General features: G+C 39.8%; 2 protein-coding genes across 4 annotated transcripts in view; one reads left to right on the forward strand and one right to left on the reverse strand.

Annotated features, from left to right (window-relative positions):
• The first annotated feature begins 3,589 nt into the window (after window positions 1–3,589).
• LOC136774306 (uncharacterized) lies at window positions 3,590–9,337 on the forward strand. Its single transcript, XM_066728496.1, has 8 exons — window positions 3,590–4,072; window positions 4,135–4,726; window positions 4,840–5,081; window positions 5,537–5,706; window positions 6,221–6,585; window positions 7,187–7,417; window positions 7,545–7,672; window positions 9,019–9,337. The coding sequence occupies exons 1-8, from the start codon at window positions 4,049–4,051 to the stop codon at window positions 9,043–9,045; spliced, it is 1,779 nt and encodes a 592-aa protein (XP_066584593.1). The 5' UTR covers window positions 3,590–4,048; the 3' UTR covers window positions 9,046–9,337.
• Window positions 9,338–9,956: 619 nt separating this feature from the next.
• The window catches only part of Dop2R (dopamine D2-like receptor), a 116,216-nt gene continuing 101,972 nt past the window's right edge, over window positions 9,957–24,200 (reverse strand). The window contains exons 3-8 of one of the 3 annotated variants that reach the window (XM_066728644.1): window positions 19,764–19,873; window positions 18,373–18,625; window positions 17,407–17,507; window positions 15,012–15,188; window positions 13,309–13,778; window positions 9,957–13,198 (exon numbers count right to left, since the gene is read on the reverse strand). In XM_066728644.1, coding sequence (XP_066584741.1) covers window positions 12,990–13,198; window positions 13,309–13,778; window positions 15,012–15,188; window positions 17,407–17,507; window positions 18,373–18,625; window positions 19,764–19,873 — 1,320 coding nt within the window. In that variant the 3' untranslated portion in view covers window positions 9,957–12,989. Of the gene's footprint in view, window positions 13,199–13,308; window positions 13,779–15,011; window positions 15,207–17,406; window positions 17,508–18,372; window positions 18,626–19,763; window positions 19,874–24,200 lie in introns of all 3 variants that reach the window. The other 2 variants (XM_066728643.1, XM_066728642.1) reach the window with 2 other exon arrangements.

Genomic DNA, 24,200 nt, shown 5'->3' on the forward strand with positions numbered 1-24,200 from the left:
AATATTATAAAAAGTTTGTTATCTTGAAGAAAGAAAAAAAGAGCTCAAACCGTGTCTCATTTTTTTCCACCAGCAACTACTGGATACCTGTAAATCCTGAAATATTCATACCCTCGCTACCCGTAGCCACGAACATGCTTGCAACGAGACCGGCAGCGACCAAAAAGTTCTACCGTGCACTGCTAGATGGCCACCGCTACGAGGCGTTTTCTCGCGACTAATAATGTAGCCGCGTAATTATAGGAGGGGTACCCGCGGAAGACCAGACCAATGGGAAGATACCGGTTATTCAGATATTTGAGATATCGTATAAGATGCCCCTTCGCTACTCCAAACGTATTATCGCCCAGAGACTCACCATCATTGTATGATGTTATGTATAGAGTGGAACAAAATCATATCCAAATTTATAGGAAAATCCAACCTTTAATTCACAGTTCATTCGCGGTTAACTGACTTGCCAATATTCTTATTCTGTGCAATCTGTACATGGGTCTTAATGACCACTCCCCGACCGTTTTGACCGAAAGTCTCTAGGACTTTTCCGGAGAAGTTTTTTGAAATACCTATTATACATATACACACCCGCTACGGCAGTCGCGAACACCGTTAGTGCTTTGTAAATATATGTATATATCTTTCTTTGTTTAATGAACTTAGTTTTGTTCACTTAAACTACTGAATCATATTATTCGCCTTCCTCTCTGCCGATCCTTGGACCACTCAAGAGCTACGGGCTATTCTACGCTAAAAAAGTACGTTACATGCTATTTTACAAATACCTGTCTCGTTTTGAGCTTCTTTATCTTCCGAGCTCACACAATAAAGTTACGAGGATAAAAATAATTTTCTGGTAGCGCCAGTAACACGAAGATAAAATTTCAAGGACAACAAGCTTACCGTTCCTTCATTTTATTTAAAACAGAAGAGAAGCAGTATTTAAAATTACAATATAATTAGTATATAATTGATAATATATAAGACTTCTTTTATTATGTCGTAAAAAGTGAGAGACGAACCACGAAGTAGCAGAGTTATAACCTCACCATTGAAAACTATTTTATGGATTTTTAATAAAATATATATATATACTTTTTTTTTACGTGCATTAAAATCCAAAGGTGATAAATTATGTATTACTTTTTAGCGGAGTTTTATGACTATCTTAATGCAACACACAGTTGGATCATAACATAGTTGGCCGAGTTTCCTATTGCTATATATATACGAAGAGAGAGCATGGTATCATCGCGATCACGCATATCACAAGTAAAAGTATTTTATAAGATTGCAAACATCTTGAAGACTATTATTTTGACGAGGTTCGAACCTTAACCTTTCACGCGGCTTCGTAATGCCGTTGTTTTGCTCATAGAGCAAATGTATAATTGCACTGCAACGAACGTCGGTTTCTCCGTTCACGCGAATCAGGAATTTTGACGAAGCAGAAATGTTTACGTGCAAACAAGCAAAAACTTCAACTTTGGCCGACCTTGCTCCTGGTCACTTCGATCTTGACAGGACTGTTCTTATGGCGTGCAGGAACTACGGCCGGATCACTTCAATTAAACTTTCCGTCGAATCGCAATTATTCTAGCTAGAGAGAGAGAGAGAGTGTGGGAGAGGGAGAGAGAAACTTGAATAACTTATTAATAATGATTTTCTCGGTAGAATGATACTGGACGAACAGTGGATCTGACAAACTAATATTGCCAATCTTTGGAAGATATTTGATACTGATTCATCGAAACAATACTATAGCGCGTGGTTGCACGATTGTGTATAAGCCAAGGAAGTCAAAAGATATTAGCAAAGTTGTAGCTAGCACGAATCCCCCAAGGGTCAACCGAAACGCTATACTAACATCAACCTACTCTCTGATTTATCAAAATAGCGGTCTGCGGCTAAAAGTTCGTATTTTGCTGAAAAATCCCTGTGCAATAAAGAAGAAATGGTGGATGTAGTGATTTTTTCATGTTTTGCGAGCACGCGAGCTTTTTGCCCCAAAGCTTGCTGACACGGCAATCAAGGGGTCGTAGTTCATTGGAATTTTAGCAGCTCTACTGACTCGGCCAAATTTCTCTCTTTCTTTCTCCCGCTTCTACTCTCTCTCTCTCTCTCTCTCCTTCCATTATAAGTCGAGAAGAATCTTTTTCTGCAGGATAGATCTAGCGTCCAGAAACTTTAGACAGCAGCTCATTTCTCATTCGTTTCGTACGCTACGATCTTCTTGCATTAAAATTTATTTCTAACTGATTAAAACTTCTACTAAATAACTATTAATAATACAGTCAGCAAGTTTCACCAAAGGAAAGGAAAAGTTTTTTTCTACCACGTTGAACTCGTAATTATTTGCTTGCTTTTGGCCAGTAGAGATTAGCTTATGGAATCTTTCGCCTGTGAGAGCGTCTCGACGTAATAAAACCAGTGACGCTTATCAAACGCTGGCTAGGTTGAGGGCAGAACGTGGAAAATATCATAAGAGAGGCGTGAGAGGGCTGATTTCGATATTCCGCGGATCGATCGTAAGCCCGTTTTAACGCCTCTAGCGTCGTCGTTGCGCTATAGAGGATAAAGCACCTGCAAATTCACGTAGCTTACATATTTGCTACTCAGTCTAGCCTTTCTTGCTCCCAACATTTTTCAAAAACCAATGAAGCTTACCATAAATTTTGCAATACCCTAGCTGCTGCAGTGGTATTGCAGCAATACGAACTATGTGTGAAATATCTTATTAACATATTAAATATACAGAGGCGGATTTTCAACTTTAGAAGGAAATTAAAAAAAAATCTAAAACGATTCTTCTTCTTCTTCCTCCTTTACTTTTACTTCCTCTTCCTCTTCTCCTTCTTCTTTTTCGTCATTTATTTTCGTTTGGTCAAATTCATTTAACGCTTTCAATTAATCACCGTATTTCAATTAAGGCACCGAGTCTGCCCGAGACACATGCATTTGCATGCATTTTGATATTTAAATGCAGTCCGACTTCATATTCGCTTTGAACCCACCGTAATACCATGAAATAACTAGACTAACATGTATGCTGTCACAAGAGGCCGCGACTTACATGAGGAATTACGCAAATCATAATACAGTGGCTCATTAGTGGCTAACGCTTTTGACGCCGATGTTACTTTAACTTAGCTAATTTATTTTCCTACACGATATTTTTCTACATGCAAACTGATCCGATTTATACTAGCAAAAAGTTCTTTAATCCTGTTCATCGATCAACTTTCATGAAGATATTTTCATAACAATTGAATCAATAATGGGGCTTGTCAATTTATTGACGCAATATGGTTTGGTTATGAAATCAATATTATCGATCTTGTCCAATTAACTAGTCATGACTGGTAGCAAGTTTGTTGACAAATTAAAGCCCTGACCATTGGAAAGGCGATGAGCAGGATGTTTGACGCTCATTCCCTGTTTTACCATAAAGTGTGCAATAAAGAACAACTTACATGTATTTTCTAAATACTTCCTTTTTCTCGCGATACAACGATCACTCGAAAACGAGTTTTGTATTTCTTCCACCTTGCAGAAACTCTTACTTCGTTCCAGCCGCGAAATGATAATTTGATGCCCCGTGCAACGTGTTTTTTCACATTCACATACGAGTGTTCGAATAATCCATACGTCTGTTTCTATAAAATTCATAACTGCTTCCTTTTCTTGTCAGCACAGGCATTGCAGCATACGAAATTATAACAATCAAATACTTCCATCGTATTTTCCATATTCCACAAAAACTTCAACTACAAAATATTCCTCGTTCAAGATTACGACAGACACTCGAATCGCTGCATTTGCTCGTATTTACATTGTACGTTTGTCATACGGTTTGGATATAGACATTAAAAAACTGGTTTTCTGACAAAAAGGAGAAAGACTAGTCTTCCCAGTGATGCAGGCTTGGGAGGTGTTAGAAATGTTCTGTATAAAAGAAAGTTGTCTCTTGATATCAGCAACAGATAGTTGCCTGCATCGTCCGGGCACACGCGTGATAGGATTCAGCGAGAATTCGTGTTAAGTGAGTGCAATGAGAGAAAAAATGGGAGGTCTGGTGAGTCATCATTGAAATACGGAAAATGTCACGTAGTGATGGTGATTTTTCTGTTGTAACAGGTGATTTTTGTGGTAGCTATGGCAACGGTGGTCGGTGCATTGAGAAGCAGTAGAGCTCCTGGTCCATCCATCGGTTTCTTCGATTCAAATTTCCCAGCCTATCAAGCACCGCAGCAGTACGCGTCTATACGCGAACATCAGCCCTTCGCACAACAGACCTATAGACAGCACTCCCGTAGACTCCAGTCACCTTTCAGAGATCAGATACCGTTCAGAGACCAATCGCTTTTCAGGGACTACCCACTCGGCAAAGATCAATCCCCGTTCAGGAATCAATACTATCACAGAGAAATACCAACGTTTAAAGACGACACCTCGCATTACAGAAATGAATTGTCCCTTGAACAACAACCTTTCAAAGGCGATACGACGCTGGAAGATCAGTTACGACTGAAGGAACAGTCTTCCGAAACGGATCAGCAATCATTTCAGCAGCGTCAGCAGTTCGCTCAAGAAGGAACGGGACACTACTCGGATTCTATGCACTCCTATAAAGAAGAACTGTCCGATAAGCCAATAGACTCTTACAGCAGGCAAGAGCAATCAAGACAACCCTTATCATTCGGAGGCCATTCGAGTTATTTGAAATATGGTTAATATTAACAATAAATTATATACTTTCAATCTTATATTATTTCAATTTTTACTACTACTTTTTTTTTCTAAATCACACGCTTAACGATATTACTCGAATGTTTTACGAAGGAAACCATGGTCTTGGATTTGCATCTGTCCCAACTTTGTCGTACGGAAGTTTGCCATTGGAGGGAGAATCTGCCATGGCTAAATTAGCAGATTCGACTGCTACACATAAGCCGATTGTTAACGATTCTCCATCTCCTACAACTGCGACTGTAATCGATGCTAGCAAGCCAATGACTGGATCGACCGAAATCGAATCCACACTGACAACAACGACGATGATGCCAAACGTCGAAACCAATACGGTGAGCGGGAACGAACCATTCATATGGAAATAACTATTCCAATAATAATTAAATACCACTAATTGATCAAGAGCAATTCAGTGGCGATCGATTAGTTAACGCTGCGATTACATTAGCTCTATAACTCGTGTATTTTTGGTTTCACGAATAGCATTCATGCTAGCAATTCAGTACCGTAACGAAATAAATTCCATTCCCAAATAACAAACAAAATTAGCAGAAAGAAGGATAATTTAGAGTTTATTATAGTATATAATACATGAGATATTCTGCTCGTAATTTAATCCATCATTCGCTGCACTGGAGAGTTTGTAATTGGTGGTTTAACTCTCTGGGAATTTCAGTTTGTAGACCAGTAAACTCTTTCAGTATTGCTATATTGACGAATGAGCAACCAACGGACCTAGTTGGATGAATTATTTTAAGCATTGGTAAAACTTTCCTATTGGTTTCAGCATGGCTACTCGCAGTCCGATACGAAAGGTGTGACAGTACCTATGGTGTCGGCAATACCGATAAATCAAAAACAATCGTTAAGTTTCAAGCCATCCTCGACAGCTATGACTACCTCTTCGACTATATCTTTCGTATTGAACCATGCACCAAGATCGTCTTTTAATCAAAAGTACGTAATCAATTTTGTTCTCTTATATTTACAATTAGGTGTAAATTCTTATTCTTGGGGTGGTCAATTCGATAGATTTTGTTAGGTCTATTACCGAAGAATAGTATCATTTTTAGAAAGAGATTCCAAATTATCACTATAAATCATGCACTCCTGTCACATACGTACCTTATTGTTATTTCAAACTCGTTTATGCTATGATTTACATTAATCGAAACTAACATCAGCAAAAGTTTCTAATTTCAAGAGCTATTACTTAAACTAAATTTGCCTCCATATCTCGAGCAAACAAAACAAATGGCATTGCGTTTCAGAATTTATATGTTCCTAAACATTTTAACAGGTTTCTTCCACAACTAATTATACTTTGAACTCAAATATCACGTTTCTACGAAGGAACGTTAATGGCCTCGATATTATATGAAATAGTTTCTTGTTTGCTTTAAAATTAAATTTGATACGAGCTATAATCACTGTCATCCATTTAATTGACATAAATTACGACTTCTCCCAGTGTTCACTTTCCCAAGGATGAATTCGTTGGAACGACACCATCCACTTTCTATGTGCAAAACGATGTGAAAAGTAGCACCCAGGATGCGATAGTGAACTATCTGTTACCAGAAGAGCAGAGGCAGAAGCAACAAAATCATGAGCATCAACAGCAACACAGCATCACCTTCCAGCAACATCCGGAAAGCATCGAATACGTTCCATTGGCGATTACCGGAAGCCAGAATATGAACGTGCAAAGTATACCGATTGCAGCCTTTTCAGCGATTTCCCACCCACCACAAACGATAAACTACATTCAAACGACAGTGCCAAGAATCGCTTTCGTACCAGCAGACTCTTCAGCATCACCCAGTCTGACTCTAGGTACACATACGCAGAGCTCCCAGACGCCAAGCCATAAAAATCGTGGCAAATCGGTCTCGGATCGACTTTAGGGACCACGGTCAACCCTCTCCTCTCTCGCGAGTCCGCTTCGTTAAACGAATTTTATCTTCGACCTGTGGATCCCTTGCGACAAACACTCGCTTTGTAATAATAAATCGTCGTTAAATTGCCGACAGACGTACTCGAACAATTTCACCCTAGTTTCTCGTTAACGAGCCCACGCTCCCTTATTAATCGTGGCCACGGGATTCCACGGAATTTTTACAAAATTTTGCTCGTTGAAATGAATCTGAATTTAAACGTAATTACCGAGCGCGACTCGTTTCATCGATGTTCTCGAAATGTTGCGTGCTATTTTTGTTAATTCGATTCTTGTCTCGTTGTAACCGGCTGTATGTGTATGTATATATATATATAAATATATTTATATATAGAATACAATTGGAACGTTGGAAAAATGGTGGAAAAATCACGATTACTTCGCAATCGTTACTGCAGGCGGGATATTTCACGCGTTACAAACGAGATTAATTAACGCGACTATTTGTTTTCAATGAGGCGTCGCTTGCTTTGATTTTAGGTGCAGCCATTCCCACCGGCTTAACTGCCAATGTGCCGACTGGTATATCAACCGGAATGCATACCATGCTACCTGCGCATTTACCTGAGGGCATAACTGCGGGAATGCCCAACGGCATCCCTACGAGCATAACTACTAGCATACCAACTTTGAACTTTGGACCAAGTTTTCAACACACGGACCAAAGCCGACAATTCAACGATGGAAGAAGAAACTCGGCTTTCTCGCCAGGTATCGCATTTACTAATTATAAATTCGTGCTCGTTCGGTTTAATCTGACTAACGAGCAGTAATTACATTAGATTAGGCCAAAAGATAAAATGGAGAGTAAACGAGAATGAATTTTTGTATTTTTAAGGCCTGCAATTACACTTGGGCGGCTTTGGTGGTTTAAATTACGTAATGCCCTCTAATGATCTCGCCCCGAGATCGGTGGAGCTGAATCTTCCGGATATTCCACGGCAGCACGTGCCAATGTTTGCGAAGGTAAATTTGCATTACGAGAAAAGCCCCAGTTATGTGATTTAAGCGATACATGAACATCGATAATATGATTTATATTCGTTAGCCCAATCTAAGCCCTCGAAAGATTAATTTCATTTTAATTCATGTAGGAGCGAGAGCGAGGTAATATTGAAAACTTTGCAGAGCTTGTCTTACTCTAATGGTATACATACAACTCTCGCTTTACTTTCTTTCATCGCCTCGGTTTTTCTCACTTTTATTCGCTTTACATCGGAATGAACTTTCCACTGTTTGCTTTATCCTGCAATCAATTTCCTCCCTCGGAGCTTAAACTTAACTTTGACGATAGAAACACACGGCCTAGCTTCTCGCCAATATTTTACATATCGGTTAATCTATACTTTCCACGCTTATGTTTCGAAGCCACGATTTAATTTCCGAATCTACCGTTAAATCCTGCTCTGTAAATATCATATTTTATCCACATGCTGCAGAAACGACTATTTTACGTTTGGCAATAAACTTTTCTCTCATAGACATAACATTACAAGCTTCAGTAATCATGCATCGTGCTATGGTAATATTTGCCAGCGAAATGCTGCATATTTGTTTGGCAGTCGATTTTATTTTTGCATATATTTTATGGTATTCAAATTACTGCCGGTACATTTTTTTTTATTTTAAAATGATTCACTGGGAAAAATGACAAAATGGATGCGAGCGAAGTGTTCGGCGATTAAATTCCGCGGGCGAGAAGATTTAGTGGTTCACGCGAAGACAGCTTTTCTAGAAATTGCCAGTATCCTTCGGTATAAAAGCTACATTGGACAAGACGTTTGGTCTTTTTTCCTCAAATCAGTACAGCTACCTTCGTAGGTATTTTATTCACAGCTGCTAAAAGCCGCACGCTGCGAGTATTTTGAAATTACTTTGCAAGCTTCTTCCTTGAAGAATATATAAGAGCGTAAGTAAAGATCCAAAAGAAGAGGGGCGGAATGAGCGTGAAAGCAACGTTTCAAGCCGTCCGGAAGCGTCAGAAAAAAAAACCATAAATCATTCAAAAAATTACTCTTCTAAATGGATGTCATTCGTTTGCAATACTACGAGCGTTGAATAATGCAAGAAAAAAAGAATTACTACGATTTGTCCAAAAAGTTCCTTTTATCCGCATTAATTATTTGCTTTAAAACTTTCGACCGTGTGTGCCAAGCGAAAAAAATCGTCAATTTTAAGTATAGCTGCGTGGTGGTCTCATGGGGTGTGCCTGGGATTACATACGGTACCATATATATATAAATATTACAGTATAATTAATACACATTCATACGCAGGTAAAAGGGGCTTGACGTAATTAACTTTTTTTGCAGATTGGATTTGGCCAGCGTCTATGGTAGCCAGCGATTTCGTCGTGAATTTAATTAAGTGAGAGAGACGCGTAGGGCTCGTTTCCCTTCAGATGTGATGCTGCTGCCTGGTGAGACTGCTAAATCTCATCAAGCAGCATTGTAAAAAAGAAGAAAGAATTCCGAGGCTATGGAGGTTTAGAGTTTGCATGCGCTTTTTTTTCTATCGTTTTGTATTTCACTAGCGAGTAAGCGATCCGAGTAACCAGATCCAAGAGACTGTTATTAAGTATATTTAGTGTTCCTTATATACAAAAGAAACGAACGATGTAAAGGAAATGGAAATAAACACGCGATGACACAAAATACGTGTATGTTTTATTTTTCAAGAAACCTACGAGGTCTTGGCGATTTGCAAATGAACATGATCCATAATAATTCGTAATCTTCGCGCTTAATTACGGTTTGGTCAGAATAATACGAATTTATCGCGCTCTTTTTCCCAGCAATCTTCGCGCACACAAATACTGTGAAATGAATACTCTGGACCGTTGCTATCCGCTTTATTCGAGCACTTTGCGGAAATGGTGTGAACGATTTCACTGCAGATTGGATTTGCACGGGCTTTGTAGGATGTGCATTTTAGTCCTTATTGACGACCTCTATCTCTAGAGAACCGGAGCAATTCATACAGCCGCTCAGTTGCACGTAATTACATAACTTTCAATCCACACCTGATATCCACATACACGTCAATCAAAGCGGATTCTCCGCAGCTTCCCCCAGTGAACCTGCGTTCTTTCGATTTACTCCAACGTTTGTATTATATATCGATGATAATCGAGATGAGTGGTGGCTTACCTCGTGCGGGAAATGGACAGTTTACGAAGAGGAGTGTGCTACAGGGTTGTGGGGTTAAATAAAAATGCTCTGCATTAATTTATACTATAATTTATTAATTTTAACAAGTGTCGCTGAATTTTTGTTTGCCGGTGTTGTGTACGCAAAGTGTAAGTTTTGCGCGCGTGTGAGTTTGTATTAGTATTGCCTTATGTACATACACAGCTTTAAATGTTTTCCGTCTTCCTCTTACACGATTGATTTATTAGATTCAGCAAATAAAGTTCGCCCCTTAAACCTATGCCCTGTATAGACCATTGGTAATAATTAAGAAATCCATAGGAAAACATAGCTCTTTCGCAACAGGTGATAGACGCTCTCGTAATGCCTAAACGTTCAACATTCGATTTTTCTTTTTTTTCTTTTCTTTTCTTTTAGTCCATCCGCTCCGTTATACTTTATTTATACACAGTAGTCGCAAGAAAACGCATTAACAATCGCGCAGAAATTTTCACTAACGCTCTCGCAGAATTTCTAAGATTCGGTAGTTGGAATTCGGCTGGAATTCCACCGCAGACACTCTCACGTCAGATTCGCATTTGATTTTTCGATAGATAAACATATTTACAGTGTAGTACAGTGTGTGCTACAGTCGTTCTTCGAATCGTCGTGTATATACGTACGTCCTACACGCACGTAATATGCAAGTATATATGTACAAGAAGGGAACGTATCAGGTTAGAAAAATACAGCGATTTTACGCAGAATTGTAAGAAACTTTCTAACATTTTCGAAACGTCACACTATAACAGAAGACTAGGCTTACTTTTGCTTAGAAGCACTCTTTGGCTACGCGTTTCTTTCACTTTTCGTCCCAGCAGCAGGGACGTTTGCTTTTTGGTGTATGTACTTCTTATCGTAATATATTATAAATAGATATCGCATACCACTATAGATCACCCCTCCTCAGCTCTCGTACGCAAAATACTCGAAAAAATTAGAGTTGGACATTCGACGAAGCATCGATCGCACCATCGAGTTTAGACAATGCACACTAATGCCGACACATAAAGCAAAGTGTGGAAAAGCTAAAGGACTTGCTTGAAAAGTCTCTTTCTCTCCACGATGACGCCCAAGTGACACGTCGATCAATCTACGAGACTCTACCTAAGGATTATCTCGGTTCTCCTTTCTCAATTACATTTAATTCTCTTGAATAAATCTTATCTGCTGTTTATATCGAATAAAACGTTGAAGTGAAACGAAAGGAAAAATTCATAAACTAAGTTCAAGTTTGAGCACAGCGAGCGACAAAGTCATTTTAGATCGTTCGACATGTTTAGATCGACGTGTAATCGTGCGAATAGCGGCTTCATTTCATTAATGTTTTTTTTTGTAATCTTTATTAATTGCTATATACTATTTACAAATATACATCATAGTGTAAGCTCATGGCTATACGTCGTACTCGCGATCTTTCGGAAACCATGAAGCAAAAAGCTTTGATTGTAAACGTTACTTTATTTCTTTGTTGTAACATTTTATTAACGCAGCGTATATCTGTTAAATCTTATGTATCTGCGTCTAGATCGACTCATCAATGTTAATACTAACCGATTTTTGGTGCTTGGCATTTGCGACGCGTACTCGGCTCATTTCTATCAACTGCTCGTCCTACCTTTCTTCATATATGTATATCTTTCAATATTCTTCGTACATGCATAAAAGCACCTGCTATGGGAGCTGATGTAGGACAGGTATCACGCTTCGTACTCATATTGATATGTTTGGAAATTCGGTCATAGGAAATTGCATGCCCGACTGCAAATACGAAATTCGAGTATACCGAAGAAACAGAATTCATTCCATAAAGCTGCTATTCCCAAATAATTAAATTCAGATATAACGAAATGAGATATTTTGTAGCAACAGGAACACTCGTGAATAAATTTATACAATACGTGGATTTGCAAACAATCAGGCGAATTAATACTTTGATTCCTGGCTCTTATCTTACACGCTTTAACCTTGCAACGACCGTGAATGTCAATTTGGTCACTATATACTATTCCCGTCGTTTCGATCACGCTCTTAAAAAATTGGCACAGAGCTCTATTATTTATATCGAAGGGAACGCAAGAAACCGATTATAAGACTTTAAATCATGGCTCGTCGGTCATTTAGAATACAGGAGTTCGAAGAACTTGTTTGGAAAATGATAAAAGTCACGTGGAAGAATAACTTTTTGTAAGGACAATGGCAAATGCTTAATGCGAATATGCACGCTGAAATTTAATAAAATCAATGACGAGAATGACGTGACTCATCCTAATCCTCTTTGAGCGAAAAAATATTGCTATACCTTATGGTCTATGATAATACTGTTCACGGTTTTCGTTAATATTCACGGAAAGATATTATTATACTCGAGTAATAAATACTCTCTAACCGCTCTGAGTTTTTCACAATGCAGTCTGCGCTCTTTCAGATATCATCCCTTATGAATTATCGAAGTAATCTTTAATATGTGCTAATGTCTGTCGTCACGAGCACTACGTGTGCTTTAACAGCTAATCCGCTTAGAAAATAACCTCCGAGCGCTGTGTACTTTGTAGTAGTTTCGTTTGTACAGTTTATCCCCATTACAATATACTAGCTCATCATTTTGTTTTGGTGTATATATATTTTTGATATTCACCGACACCACGAAGGGCGCCTTTACTAATAGGTTCTCGCCAATAAGCTGTGAAGATTAAATTTTGAAAAGGGGGCCTCGTGTGATACTTCAATTTAAATACACATAGTTCGCAGATATCAATGGACGATGGTTTACAGGGTGTCTTTTCGGTGGACGCACGTGGGCGCGTAGACGGAATGGTAAACTGTCTCTTATGGTAAAAACGGTAAATTCACATGAGAATCATTTGTACAGATGCTACCTATTAGTAAAAAAAAAAAGGGGAAAAAAATCGAAAGAAAAGATACAAGAAATTGATATATATTCCAAAGGTCTCAGAATTTTCTTAGTCCGTGTATAAGATGAACTAATATTTTATTATGAAATTGCACAAAGAAACAAAGTTCTCTTGCCAAAGTTTCTTTAATTTTCTTCTTCCGAGAAGAACACAATTGCGTGAGATTGTCCGTTATAATCTTTACCAGCTGAGAAGTTTGTGGAAGGCCTTTCTAAATTCGGGGTTGAACACGGTGTAGATGATGGGATTCACAAAACTGTTCATGTAACCTAGCCACGAAGTAATAATGAAGGCTGCGATGCCTGGTTGACAATCCATCCCCAACTTCACGCAGATGGCGTCCATGATATTGCACGTGAAGAAAGGCACCCAGCATATCAGGAAGACACCTGCAGCAATTAAAGTTTCAATATAATATTTCCAATGTCAATAAAATCATTCGGTTATTCGAGGATCTCCTCGAGAATAATGCTCATACGTTTCTTCCTTGCCAACTCACCTAATACAATGGCCAAAGTTTTTGTAGCTTTTCGCTCTTTCTTGGCGGAGCTTTTTTCACGCTTTTTCTTGCTGGCTTTGTTAGCTTTGTAGATGGTGAACCTCGTGCCGGTGGAGGCGTTCTTTCGGTCCTTTTTACAGGAGGATGATCCCGACAGGATACTGGGTGTCCTGCCCAACTGAAGAGGCAGTAGAGATCCCGTGCTTCTTAGCCTGGTGAGCTCCTGCTTGCTCGCACCGTTTCCATTTTTTTTGGTTTGCGAGACAGATGTGCTGGTTGCACCCCTGGGTGGTGGGGAAGACGACGTGGATGACGAGGGGGCCGACACTATTCTCGGATTTGGACTCGGACTCGAGTTTGCTTCGAGAGTCTCGTGAATAACGGTACTACTCGCGGCACCGTCGTATCCCGAGTCCTTTCTAACGTTTGGCCCACCCAGCTGGGCTTGCGCCACCGCACTGAAACGACAACTGCCATTCGAGCATCAGAAACATTCCACTTTTACCTAATTCTCTTTCGCATCCTTCACTCTGCAACCCCTCGCATCGCAAACAAACACACGCTACATGATCGAATACTCGTCGTATTTAATTCTTGCCTGAAATTCGCAGGAACCCTGCTCTTGTTCAATCATTCTGCATTTATCGGCTCGATTAGCAATAATGGTGGAAATCGCTGTTAAATTGGAGATTTTAATGTCGAGCACGAAATTCAGTAGTTTACTCAGAGAATATTGAAAGCCTGATGAAATATTTATGAATTTAGTATATTCTACAGTAATTTTAGACCTTGCAGTACCTTAGCGATATTTGCTAAATTCAGAGAAATCGACCATCTTTTCTGATTGTAATTTACAGTTGCTTTGAACATTGATTGAATGAAGCGTTGTGCACGGTCGATAGATAGCTTTTATACGCAACAAGAATTCCGTCTGCCGCTCTTCTGATTAGCTTACGGACTCGGCAATTGCCATTGGGCAACGAGTTTCCATTAAACGGAAAGTGCATTGTGAGGGAAAATTTGTATAGAATTTGGGTACTAGCTTTGAATTCAGCGGTTCACGGCTCTATTGTGACACTGTTATAGGCATATAGCACGGAGACGACAAATATTCTCATGTTATAATTTTTATGAAAATACCGATATAATCAATATAATTTAGCAGTGAAGTGAAGCGAAAAGCTACCAATTAATTCGGCTATTCAAAGAACTTTGACAAACAGAATTTTGTCTTATAGCTTTTCTTGAATATATATAACGATACAAATAAAGACTGCGAAAAGCACAAATAATTCTAGTGATGCAACCATACCGTTGGGTGGATAAACTAGAATAATTATCATTCGAGTAGAGGGGCTGTTTCTGTTGGTAGGAGGTAAGTAAAATCTCTTTTTGAACTTTGCTATCCGCGGACCAGAAGTAATATCATCTTAATTAGTGGATCTAGCCAATTTAGAGCAAACTACGAGCTGACCCGAACTTTTGCAGAAACAGCCGGATCCTAATTTCCTTTGAAACGATGAGTAAACGGTTTTAGCGTGACAAACAAGGCCCTTAAGGGATCAATTGTTCCCCACTCATAGTCCTATAAATTCTGAAATTTTCATTCCACTATTTTATTATTATTAATTATTGTTAACGACGAATATTCGATCCACCAAGAGTAAATTGTCTATACAGGTATGTTATGTATGTTTCCTTACGCTGCCTCTTCGACGACAGTGGCCAAGAAGAATTCGGTGCTCTTATCGTTGGAAATGACCACTACAGGGTCTATGGGCGTTTCATCCTCATCCTCGTTGCTTCCGGAGGCCGTGTTCGTTGGTTCTTCGATCCCAGGAGCAACGAGGGCTGCAGCCCCCAGCGCCGTCTCCGCAAACCTTGCCACAGAATACCCACTACGTGATCTTAGTCAAAAGCCGCTAAAAAAGCTTCTACACTAATCATGCACATTTCTTCCACGTTTCATCAAGCGCTAGTAAATATCACCCGACTGAGATTCTCATTGCGTCAGAACTGTGTGAGTCGCACAAACGCTGTAATTTTCTCTTGGATGGGATATAAACGTACCCATAACCAAATATACGAACAATGATTCACGAACAGGATAGCAGGTAGAATACAGAGGTGCCTCGGTACACGCTTTCTATATTTATGACCCTCATATTCCTGGAATGCACTGTGCGGACCGACGAAGAAACAATCTTATCCGTCCTGCGCTACTCGTGCATGGCATCCAAATACCGCGAAATTTATCTAAGATAGAGACAGTGAGTTTGCACATTGCAAGTGAAAAGATGCGCTTGCAGCTAAGTAAGTTTTTCTTCCTTTCGGAGCGACCTTCCTAATTTTCGTCCATTTTTGCTTTCCTTTCTATTTTCTCTTTTTATTATTTAGAGAGGAGGTTGCGTTGAATTTATTTTCCTCGACACAAGAGCGTGGATTCTAGGAAGAGGGGGACTTTGGGCCCTGTGTGTGTGTGTGTGTGTGTATGTGTGTGGGTGTGTTGGATTAACACGAAGCGAGATTATGTTGGATACGGAGAAGCCCAAGGGAAAAGACAAAGTTACCGTGCCAAAATGTTACCATCGTTGTAAATAGCTAAGTCCAATTTATCGATGGAGCCAACACGTCGTAAAGCGCAACCACTGTTATGAAATCTAGCTATAAATTATAATTTGTGTCGGCGTGCATCGCAATTAATACCATATGTAGGGTGCGCGATAGTGCCGAAGGAATAACTATTCCTTTAATGCTGGAGGAACGTCGCTATCGCCTTTGAAATATATGGCTAAGCAGAATCTTACAAGTTTTAGACAGAGTTTCTTCCTACGAAGGATGCTAATTCAATTTGAAACTATAATAAACGTGCTTTAGATGCAAAAGCATGGTTGCTTCTTTCGATAATAGCCACGAATTTGTAGAGCACATCTTTCGCAAGAGAGCTAGGCGCTTCTTTAATCCTGCAACGGTACAAAGATATTTCCTTTCACAAGCAAAGTAAATACGTCGACGCTGCAGGAGGTAAAAAATGTAAAACATTCTCGCTTTGGCTGTAACAAACGGTACTGCAGTGTTTAAAAGGTAAATAGTATAGATATTCTTCTCACGTAAGATTGATATATTGGTAGCAAACCATCTTAAGCCGATGTGTATATGCCCTCGCGCAATATAGGAAGACACGACGTGCAAATAATTCCGCACGTTGCTCATACTATACATAGACCGTTATCGATCAATCGTAATAAATAAACAATGCGAAGCTTCGGCGGTGACTTATATATTTCGTGGAGAAACCCCGTTGCATCAATAATAGAAATAAGAATGATACATAAAAGAGGAGAAGTATCTACGAGTCCGAGAATGGCATTACTTTCAATGGAGAGAGAAGAGTACAAAGCGAGCTTGAAAATCGACTAAATTTTCTCCCAGTTCAAATGATAAAAGTAATCCATAGTTTGCTCAGTTCAGTTTACCAATGGTAAACAGCAGTCGTAGACTGAGCAGCGTGTACAAAGTTGGCAATTAAATAGAGTTGAAGTGGTTGACTATTCAAGAAAACTGCCACCTGCAGCTTGTGGAAATGAAAGCACGTGCTACAAAGGTACGATGGTGTGAGGCAGGTTGAAATTATCCGGGATGCGACCAATTCAGACTCCGTGAGAAATCGTATCCTCTCTACGCAAGTTGTAGACGCAGAAAAAAGTGAAGAGAAAAAAAGAATGAAATGTTAAACCGAGCGGCACGTTCCAGATGAAGGTGTCGTCTCTTTTTCCGACAGGAAGACGAGCGAGGAATGACGAGTTACGAAAATCATTGGATTTTTTATTTTTTTTATTGCTGCTTTAATTCATTCAACACATCCATATCTCTGATAAATCGATCCTCCCCATTCGCGTGGAATCTGTCATACTAATCATGGATGCATGGTGAAGCTTGAAATTACAACAGCTCATACACACTTGTTGCCAACTAATAATACTTGTAAACATTTACTATAAATTATAGTTCGCAATCGGTTATTCCGTTACACAACTGATTACTACAAGTTTGAAAGGTACATGCTATCCATCAAATCCGTTAAGAAACTTTACTCACCTCCGTGTATGCGCAATATTTTCTATTATGCTGCCCGGCTTTATATCACCCAGATTTGGTTTCCGCGTGGCACGAGCTTTTTGCGCCCTAGTTCTCAATGCCTATAACAAAAAATTGCAATGTAACGTAGAGAATGGCTAGAAAAGCAAACTGCATTATTAACCCTTAGTCACTCGCGTTGGTGTATTCTGCTGTGTACAAAATTCTGTCAGAATAATCGTGCAAGTAATTTATTATGTGATAATGTGATAAATTGCATGTTCCATACAAATTATTATACGCTACCGTATTATCGCGGTATATTTTTATAAAATAATAATATTTATAACACTTTTAAAGATAAATTATATTATTTCTCTTGAAATTTAGTATCATGGTTTTCGTCTATTATATTTAAAATCTAGGCTTCTAATTTATGACTGATATTAACAAAAACAAAAAAAAAAAAAAACTAAAGTAGTGTGCAGCGAACGAATGGCGTGAATTAATAAATTAGCATTGATTGATACACTGCAGTGATAGAGCAGAAGTTGGTTAGTGTACATGCGGAGAGGGAAGACGAATGACAATATGCACGCATTAACGTTCATTGGTAAACTTGTTGTTCTGATTAAACTTGAGTCAATCAGGAACAGGTGCGCATCTAATTACAATAAGCACTATTCATATCAGTACACCCATAGGGTAATATCGGAATTGATAGGAGGAATTTCCTAGGAGTGACCGCGCGGTGTAATCGTAACGACCGCAGCGACCACTCGGTTCCATCCGGCGTGGCGTGGCAATATGTTTTACCACGCGTGCAATTTGATTATATGCATGGAGATACGTTCATGTTTTTTTTATTCGCCATTTCATTTAATTTGATCTGGTATATATATATATATATATATATATATATATATGAGAGAAGTCGCTGCGTCGGGTCGCATCGTCTCTTCAGCATTTCAATGTGGATAGTCTTACCTTGAAAATGTTATAGTAGAGGAACACCATGATGATGCAAGGTATGTAGAAGCTTGATAGACTCGAGTAGATGATAAAGTCCGTATTGTAGAAGAGACAGAGGTCCGGTAATCGATCGGGGGTGTTATTTAGTCCGAGAACAATCGGGCTGCCGATCGCGGCTGATATCACCCAGACCAACAGTATCGTCAACCATACTCTTCTATTGTTCTTGTGCTTGGCGTACTTTATCGGCTGGGTCACTGCTATGTATCTGCAATTTAAATTCGTTTCGACTGACGTTGCAATGGGCCGCTACTACGTACTATACTGCTTTACTGCTAGGTATTATTATATCTCTGTAAAGCTCCCTAACCATCCCCAGCTTTTACCTGCTGCCATCCCTACCGCTCATGCTTCGTTGCCTTCTGAAAGTGACTCGAAAAAATCCACCGGTCTCGTTAAGCGTGACGAAAAAAATAATTAAACGCAAATAGCAGGAAAAAATTACCGCTATACCCTCAAAGAATACATAAATTAGAAAAATAAAAAGCATGAAAGAATATAGACGCGAAAATACTACTAATTTCTTTTCTCCACTTTATTCATGTGGCTCTTATATTCACGCTCGACGTCCTCGTGTAATTAGTTTTAATTCGAGCATGTCGCCCCTTTCTTTTTCATTACCGCAGTTCTGTCGCTTGAAAATACTGGAGGAAAGAAAGTGTAATGAGGGAAAGAGAGACGCTTGGAAATCGATAGGTCGTTATACTCCATTTATCTCTTATCGATTTATCCGTATACATGCGCTGCAATTGAACCTGCATCGACCGAGGCCTAGGGAGTTTCACGAATCGCTACATTATTCCCATCCATAATTCAACGATTCCGAGACGAGAAAAGTCTATCGAGGAAAACATTCCTCAAGCTCTGCTCTCTACTAAATCGTTACGCTTCCTCCCTATTTCATTGATGCAGGAAACCGACCAACATGTTGCTCAGATTGCTGTTTTGGCCTCGGTAAATGCCCCAGGACTATCCAAAGCGCAGTAGTACGGTCAACTTAATCTCAGCCAATATTTCCCTTCGCTTGTTCCGCTTATCAACCACAGGCATTGATCGCTATCCCCCCCCCCCCCCATCTCTTTCTCTCTTTCTCTTATCGAATTTGATTTACACGATATGTCTCCTCGTAAGTTTTTCGAATGCAGCCTTGCTCTTCCTTATCCGATTACGCTCTCCCTCCCTCCCTCCCTAGTGTAATCAGCCGGTGTAAAACCCACTTTTCTCTCTTTAAACTTTACTGCAATCTCCCTCTCTCTCTCCCTCCCTCTCTATAAAAATGCAGGGTTTCAAGAACTAAGAGAAAATCTGATACAAGACATTTTTTTTTCTACTTTTCAACTGCTCACCTGTCTATGGATATGGCAACAAGATTGAAAATAGAACTGGTACTGCACGTCACGTCCATTGCGATGTAAAAGTCGCAGACGAAACCGGGTAAACTCCAGGCTCCATTCACCTGTAAGAAAATTATTTCAAACGTTGAATAAAAACAGTTATAAAAGTTGATATTACGAAAAAAAAAGAAAAAAGAAAAAAGTTTCCCTCCATATTTTATCCATCTTATTTCAGGGGATAATCATAAATTCTTAGCTTGTATATAATAATTTTTCCGAGGCAATTTTGCAGGTAAAGCAATTGCGGAAAGTGATATAATCGTAATATGCACTGTATACATACATCAGTGGAGAGAGCATATTCTCAAACTGCTTATCCTATACGTTTGAAATTTCGTATAGAATTCTTTTGGACATGTAGGTATACGGGTGCGTTTATTATACGAAATTCTAGTATATTCCGCATGCAAACTCTAAGCGCGCGATTGTGAAAACGATAGTCTCGCGTGCGGGAGTGGTGGCAGTTCATAAATCAAACCTGAGATCTATGACGGGAAATCGAGCTTTGAGTTTTCTAGCCGCTCAAACTATTCGGCTCTACTGACGCTATAGACGCAATAACTCTTTTTTTATTGAGAAAAAAAGACAGGGCACACAGTCAGGAGTTCGCAGGTGAAACGAGAGGAGCCCTGGTGATTTATTTGTAGCGACCGTGCTTGGATTACCAATGGTTTGCGGCCGGATACTTGCATCCATGCATATATATTCACCACCCCTTCCCCTCCCCCCTTTCACCCTCGCCTTCTTTCCACGAATGCACGTTGTAACCAGCCCCGTTCCATTTACCCCTTTTACCATTTCAGCTCGCCAGCACGGAAGACCCTTCTCTTTTCATCTCACCTAACTGTGTCAACGGTGTGGTGTGCTATTATGCCTGCTCCGCCGCACCTAATCCCTCGCATTTTGATACACAAACGCTCGGACGACTAATGAGTGGTAGCTGGCTGTTTAGAATCTCGCCGATTTGCCAAGCTGCTGAAATTTGTCGGTGCATCCTGGCTTTGCAATTGGCTCTCGCGTCGAGTGAAGCCCTGCTGCACCAGTAGTTTCCAGATTCCTTGGTCCAGCCCGAAATTACTTGATATTGCGAGAGTTTGGGGGGCCAGACCTCCAACCGGACTAGAGCCAGCCACCGGCAGCTTCTCGCTGCACGTTAAGCACGAATTATCGTAGTTAACTGAAAAGCTGTCCTTGTGCTCCGGCAATATTACTCCACGCGAGGCTCAGCATCGGTAATATCATTAGCAAAATGGGCATACAGCGGTCAAGCATGCGGAACAAAACGACGTTCAAACGATGATATTTGCAGGTTAACTTACTAATTTGGTTAATAGCGTGCTTCGTCTTATTTAAAAGTGATATTTATTAGACATGGACCACTCTGTGTTTACTGCCAGTACTTTCTCGCTGTTCCAGCTGGATTTATATTCATTCCGGAGTTTCGGTCTGCTTAAACCTGCTGCGCTCCCACCGTTGTTTCTGCTATTCCGCGAGAGTGCATTTTCCTCCTGATCTCGTGCGCTCGCGCGCCATCCTGTGTGAATTAGAATTACAGCCACCTAAATTCCGCAACCCATGTCCGGGATGAGACATAATGCACGCATCCTATCTACGTGCTTGGTTTTCCGTTGGGACAACACTGTATTTCAGAATGCTGAACGCTGTTTACGCCCACGTTCTCCTCTCCTTTTCTCTTCTTCGTCCCTTATAAAAGCTATACCCTTCTCTCTCTACATCTACCCTTCATTCTTCCACCATATCTTGTCTCCGGCGTACAAGCGAGCAAACGAAGAGTCTTGATTCGATATAAAATTAATATAGATAGATTCTGGCATGACGATGCTTGAAATTTTAATGCGCTCCACGAAATTCGATTAGTAGTGTAAGAGGAGAACTAATAAATCCTTGAATGCGGAAGTGAGAGAAGCATTGGGTCGAATATTAACGAGACTACGATGTGGCGATGCTGATGGTATAAGTGGTGGTGAGCGAGTACAACACACGTACACTGCTGTCAAAGGGGGCATAAATTGCTAAGTAAGCGTCTAAAGTGAAAATGCGACGGAAGATCATGATGAGGCATAGAACTGCGAGGTAAAATCCGCGAAAGTGGAATTCCCGTACGTCGCTGTCGACAACATTGTTTATGAAGTTCCAGAATGCAATTTTGTTCGTAACTAGCTGCCATCGAGATATACACACGTATATATATATATATATATATATACATACCGATCTAAAAGTTTGCGTCGGTTGAAATTTTTGAATATGAGATAGTATATAAAATGTTTTTCGAGCTATAAGGTATTTTCATTTAATCTACTTTTTGCCAATAATCACGAGAGATGGTGTTCCGTTACTTCAGCTACTACTTCATGCTTTTAAATTTCCATATCGAATTTCCCCAATGAAAATAGCTGCAACATGTTTGAACTTGTGCTGCATATATTCTTTAAATTCCCTGTAGCTGCAAGTAAGTACATTGTTTGCGTTAGAGCCGGTGTTGTTACAGTCGAATCGAACGATATAAAATTAAACCGATGACTACTTTTCGGGGGAGTGGGAACGCTCATTGGCTCAGGCAAGATTCGCTGCAGTCGTTATACGTATATAATATCTATAGGTATAGAAAACGACAATAATGAAGCCCTGCGGGAATCTCTTTTCTCGTGTTTCACTGTTTGATCGGGAAGACTTTTGCTTTTATTACGATATTCGTGCGAGTTTAGTTTCCAAGTTATATCCCCCAGGAGACTCTATCTAGCCTCCATCTAGTCCTGCCAATGTTTAACGTGAGATTATATTGCCAGAGCGGAGCAAACTCTCTAGCATCAAAATTGGATGAAATGAAGTTTTTCGTCGAGCAGAAAAATTTAGCAAATTAATCGTTGACAACTAATGGAATATCACTCTGTTGCGAAAGGTGCCACATAAATTGAGTTATGAATGTTTTATAAAATAGTCAGCAAATGAATAATTCATGGCGCTTTCTAATGACAGAGGCGAATCTCTCTCTTTTTCTCTCTCTCTCTCTCTCTCTCTCTCTCACCAGCTCTTGTCTTTCACGAGAAGCCAATAAATTACACGGAATTTTTATTCCACATCGCGGACTTTTCGAGCTTTAAAAGAAATTTCGAATACCACCGAATAGACTTGCCTTATAAGCATTTTCTTCTTCTGGATCCTTAAAGAAATTATGCAATCCTTACTGACTTAGCTGGACTCGCCGGTGAAACTTTCTACTAGAATTTAAAGTCGAATAAACTCGCATTCGTTATTGAAAAAGGCGTCCCGGAGTTTCCCGTCGAATTTTCGTTGTGCTCGAGAGTGCTTAGAGCGGCGGTTTTCCTGGGAACGAGTTGATCTTGTAGATTTACGGTGACGCGCCGTTAATTACATGGCAGCTATAGTTTAAGACCTAACACAGTCCCAACAAGAGAGCGAAGCAACTCCAGATATCCTTGTCTAAAATTGAATCAGCTCTCCAACATCGATGAATTATTTAAGCCATAGACCGTAGCTTTTATCACACACACACACACACACATTTTTCTATCCTCCATCTCTATATATATAATCAAACTTTCATTGCAATTTTTAAATAACAATTTCTGCCATTAAATTCATCAAATATTACATACAAATAAGTCTATTAACCTGGCTTTTGTAGCAAATGGAGCTATACTAAAAGTCGATACGTAACTTAAGCTTCTAGAAACCGAGCTGTGTCTCCTTAATTGCCTCGTTTCTCCGAAGCGCTATATGCTACTAACTGAGACTACGGAGAGTACGCCTATTTAGAAAATACATTGGTGTAAATCGCTAACTCCGAGAGCTTCCTCTGGCACGTAATCGATTCGCACCTCTCCCCTTAATTATATCAATTCAGTGAAACGACTCGCAATAAAACACGTGAGCACTATTCAACTATTTTCTGCGCATAAATGTTTGCTGTAATTAATATTTACATTTATGCCCATAATGCTATTTATGTTTTATCCCTTTAATGGACCACTGTGGCGTACAGTGGAGTGTGTCACGGAATATAGCTGCGTATTATGATATTTTTATCAAAACGTTGAATCGATACTCCATGGTACACAACTGTTAATGTAAAGAGACAAATTACAGAGTCAATGGCAGGTTACGATAACGGGTAGGTTGTTAATTTTAGAGCTCCATGCACAGTGGTTAAATGGTTATTTAGAAAGGGCGTAACAGTCCTCAGGAGTCGAGGACAACGTTGAATGAACCTTGGCTTTCTCACCCTCCCCCTTCCTCCGGCTCTCGAGGCTCACTATTGTTGTGCGAGCTTTCGGCTTTTAGAAATTCAACAGAAAGCTAGCTCTGTCATCAGGCCGGTACTACCTCTTGAGCAACTGAAATTCG

This window comes from Prorops nasuta, unplaced genomic scaffold (assembly GCF_024137725.1).
Source record: "Prorops nasuta isolate Cenicafe-Biocafe unplaced genomic scaffold, Cenicafe_Pnas_1.2 PNAS00006, whole genome shotgun sequence".
Classification (NCBI taxonomy): Eukaryota; Metazoa; Arthropoda; class Insecta; order Hymenoptera; family Bethylidae; genus Prorops; species Prorops nasuta.

Excerpts from the sequence above, each read along its gene's own strand:
- LOC136774306 (XM_066728496.1), top strand. The coding sequence starts at position 4,049 with ATGAGAGAAAAAATGGGAGGTCTG. Across the intron at positions 6,586-7,186 it reads ATCACCCAGTCTGACTCTAG|GTGCAGCCATTCCCACCGGC; the intron begins GTACACATACGC and ends CTTTGATTTTAG. Across the intron at positions 7,418-7,544 it reads AAACTCGGCTTTCTCGCCAG|GCCTGCAATTACACTTGGGC; the intron begins GTATCGCATTTA and ends TGTATTTTTAAG.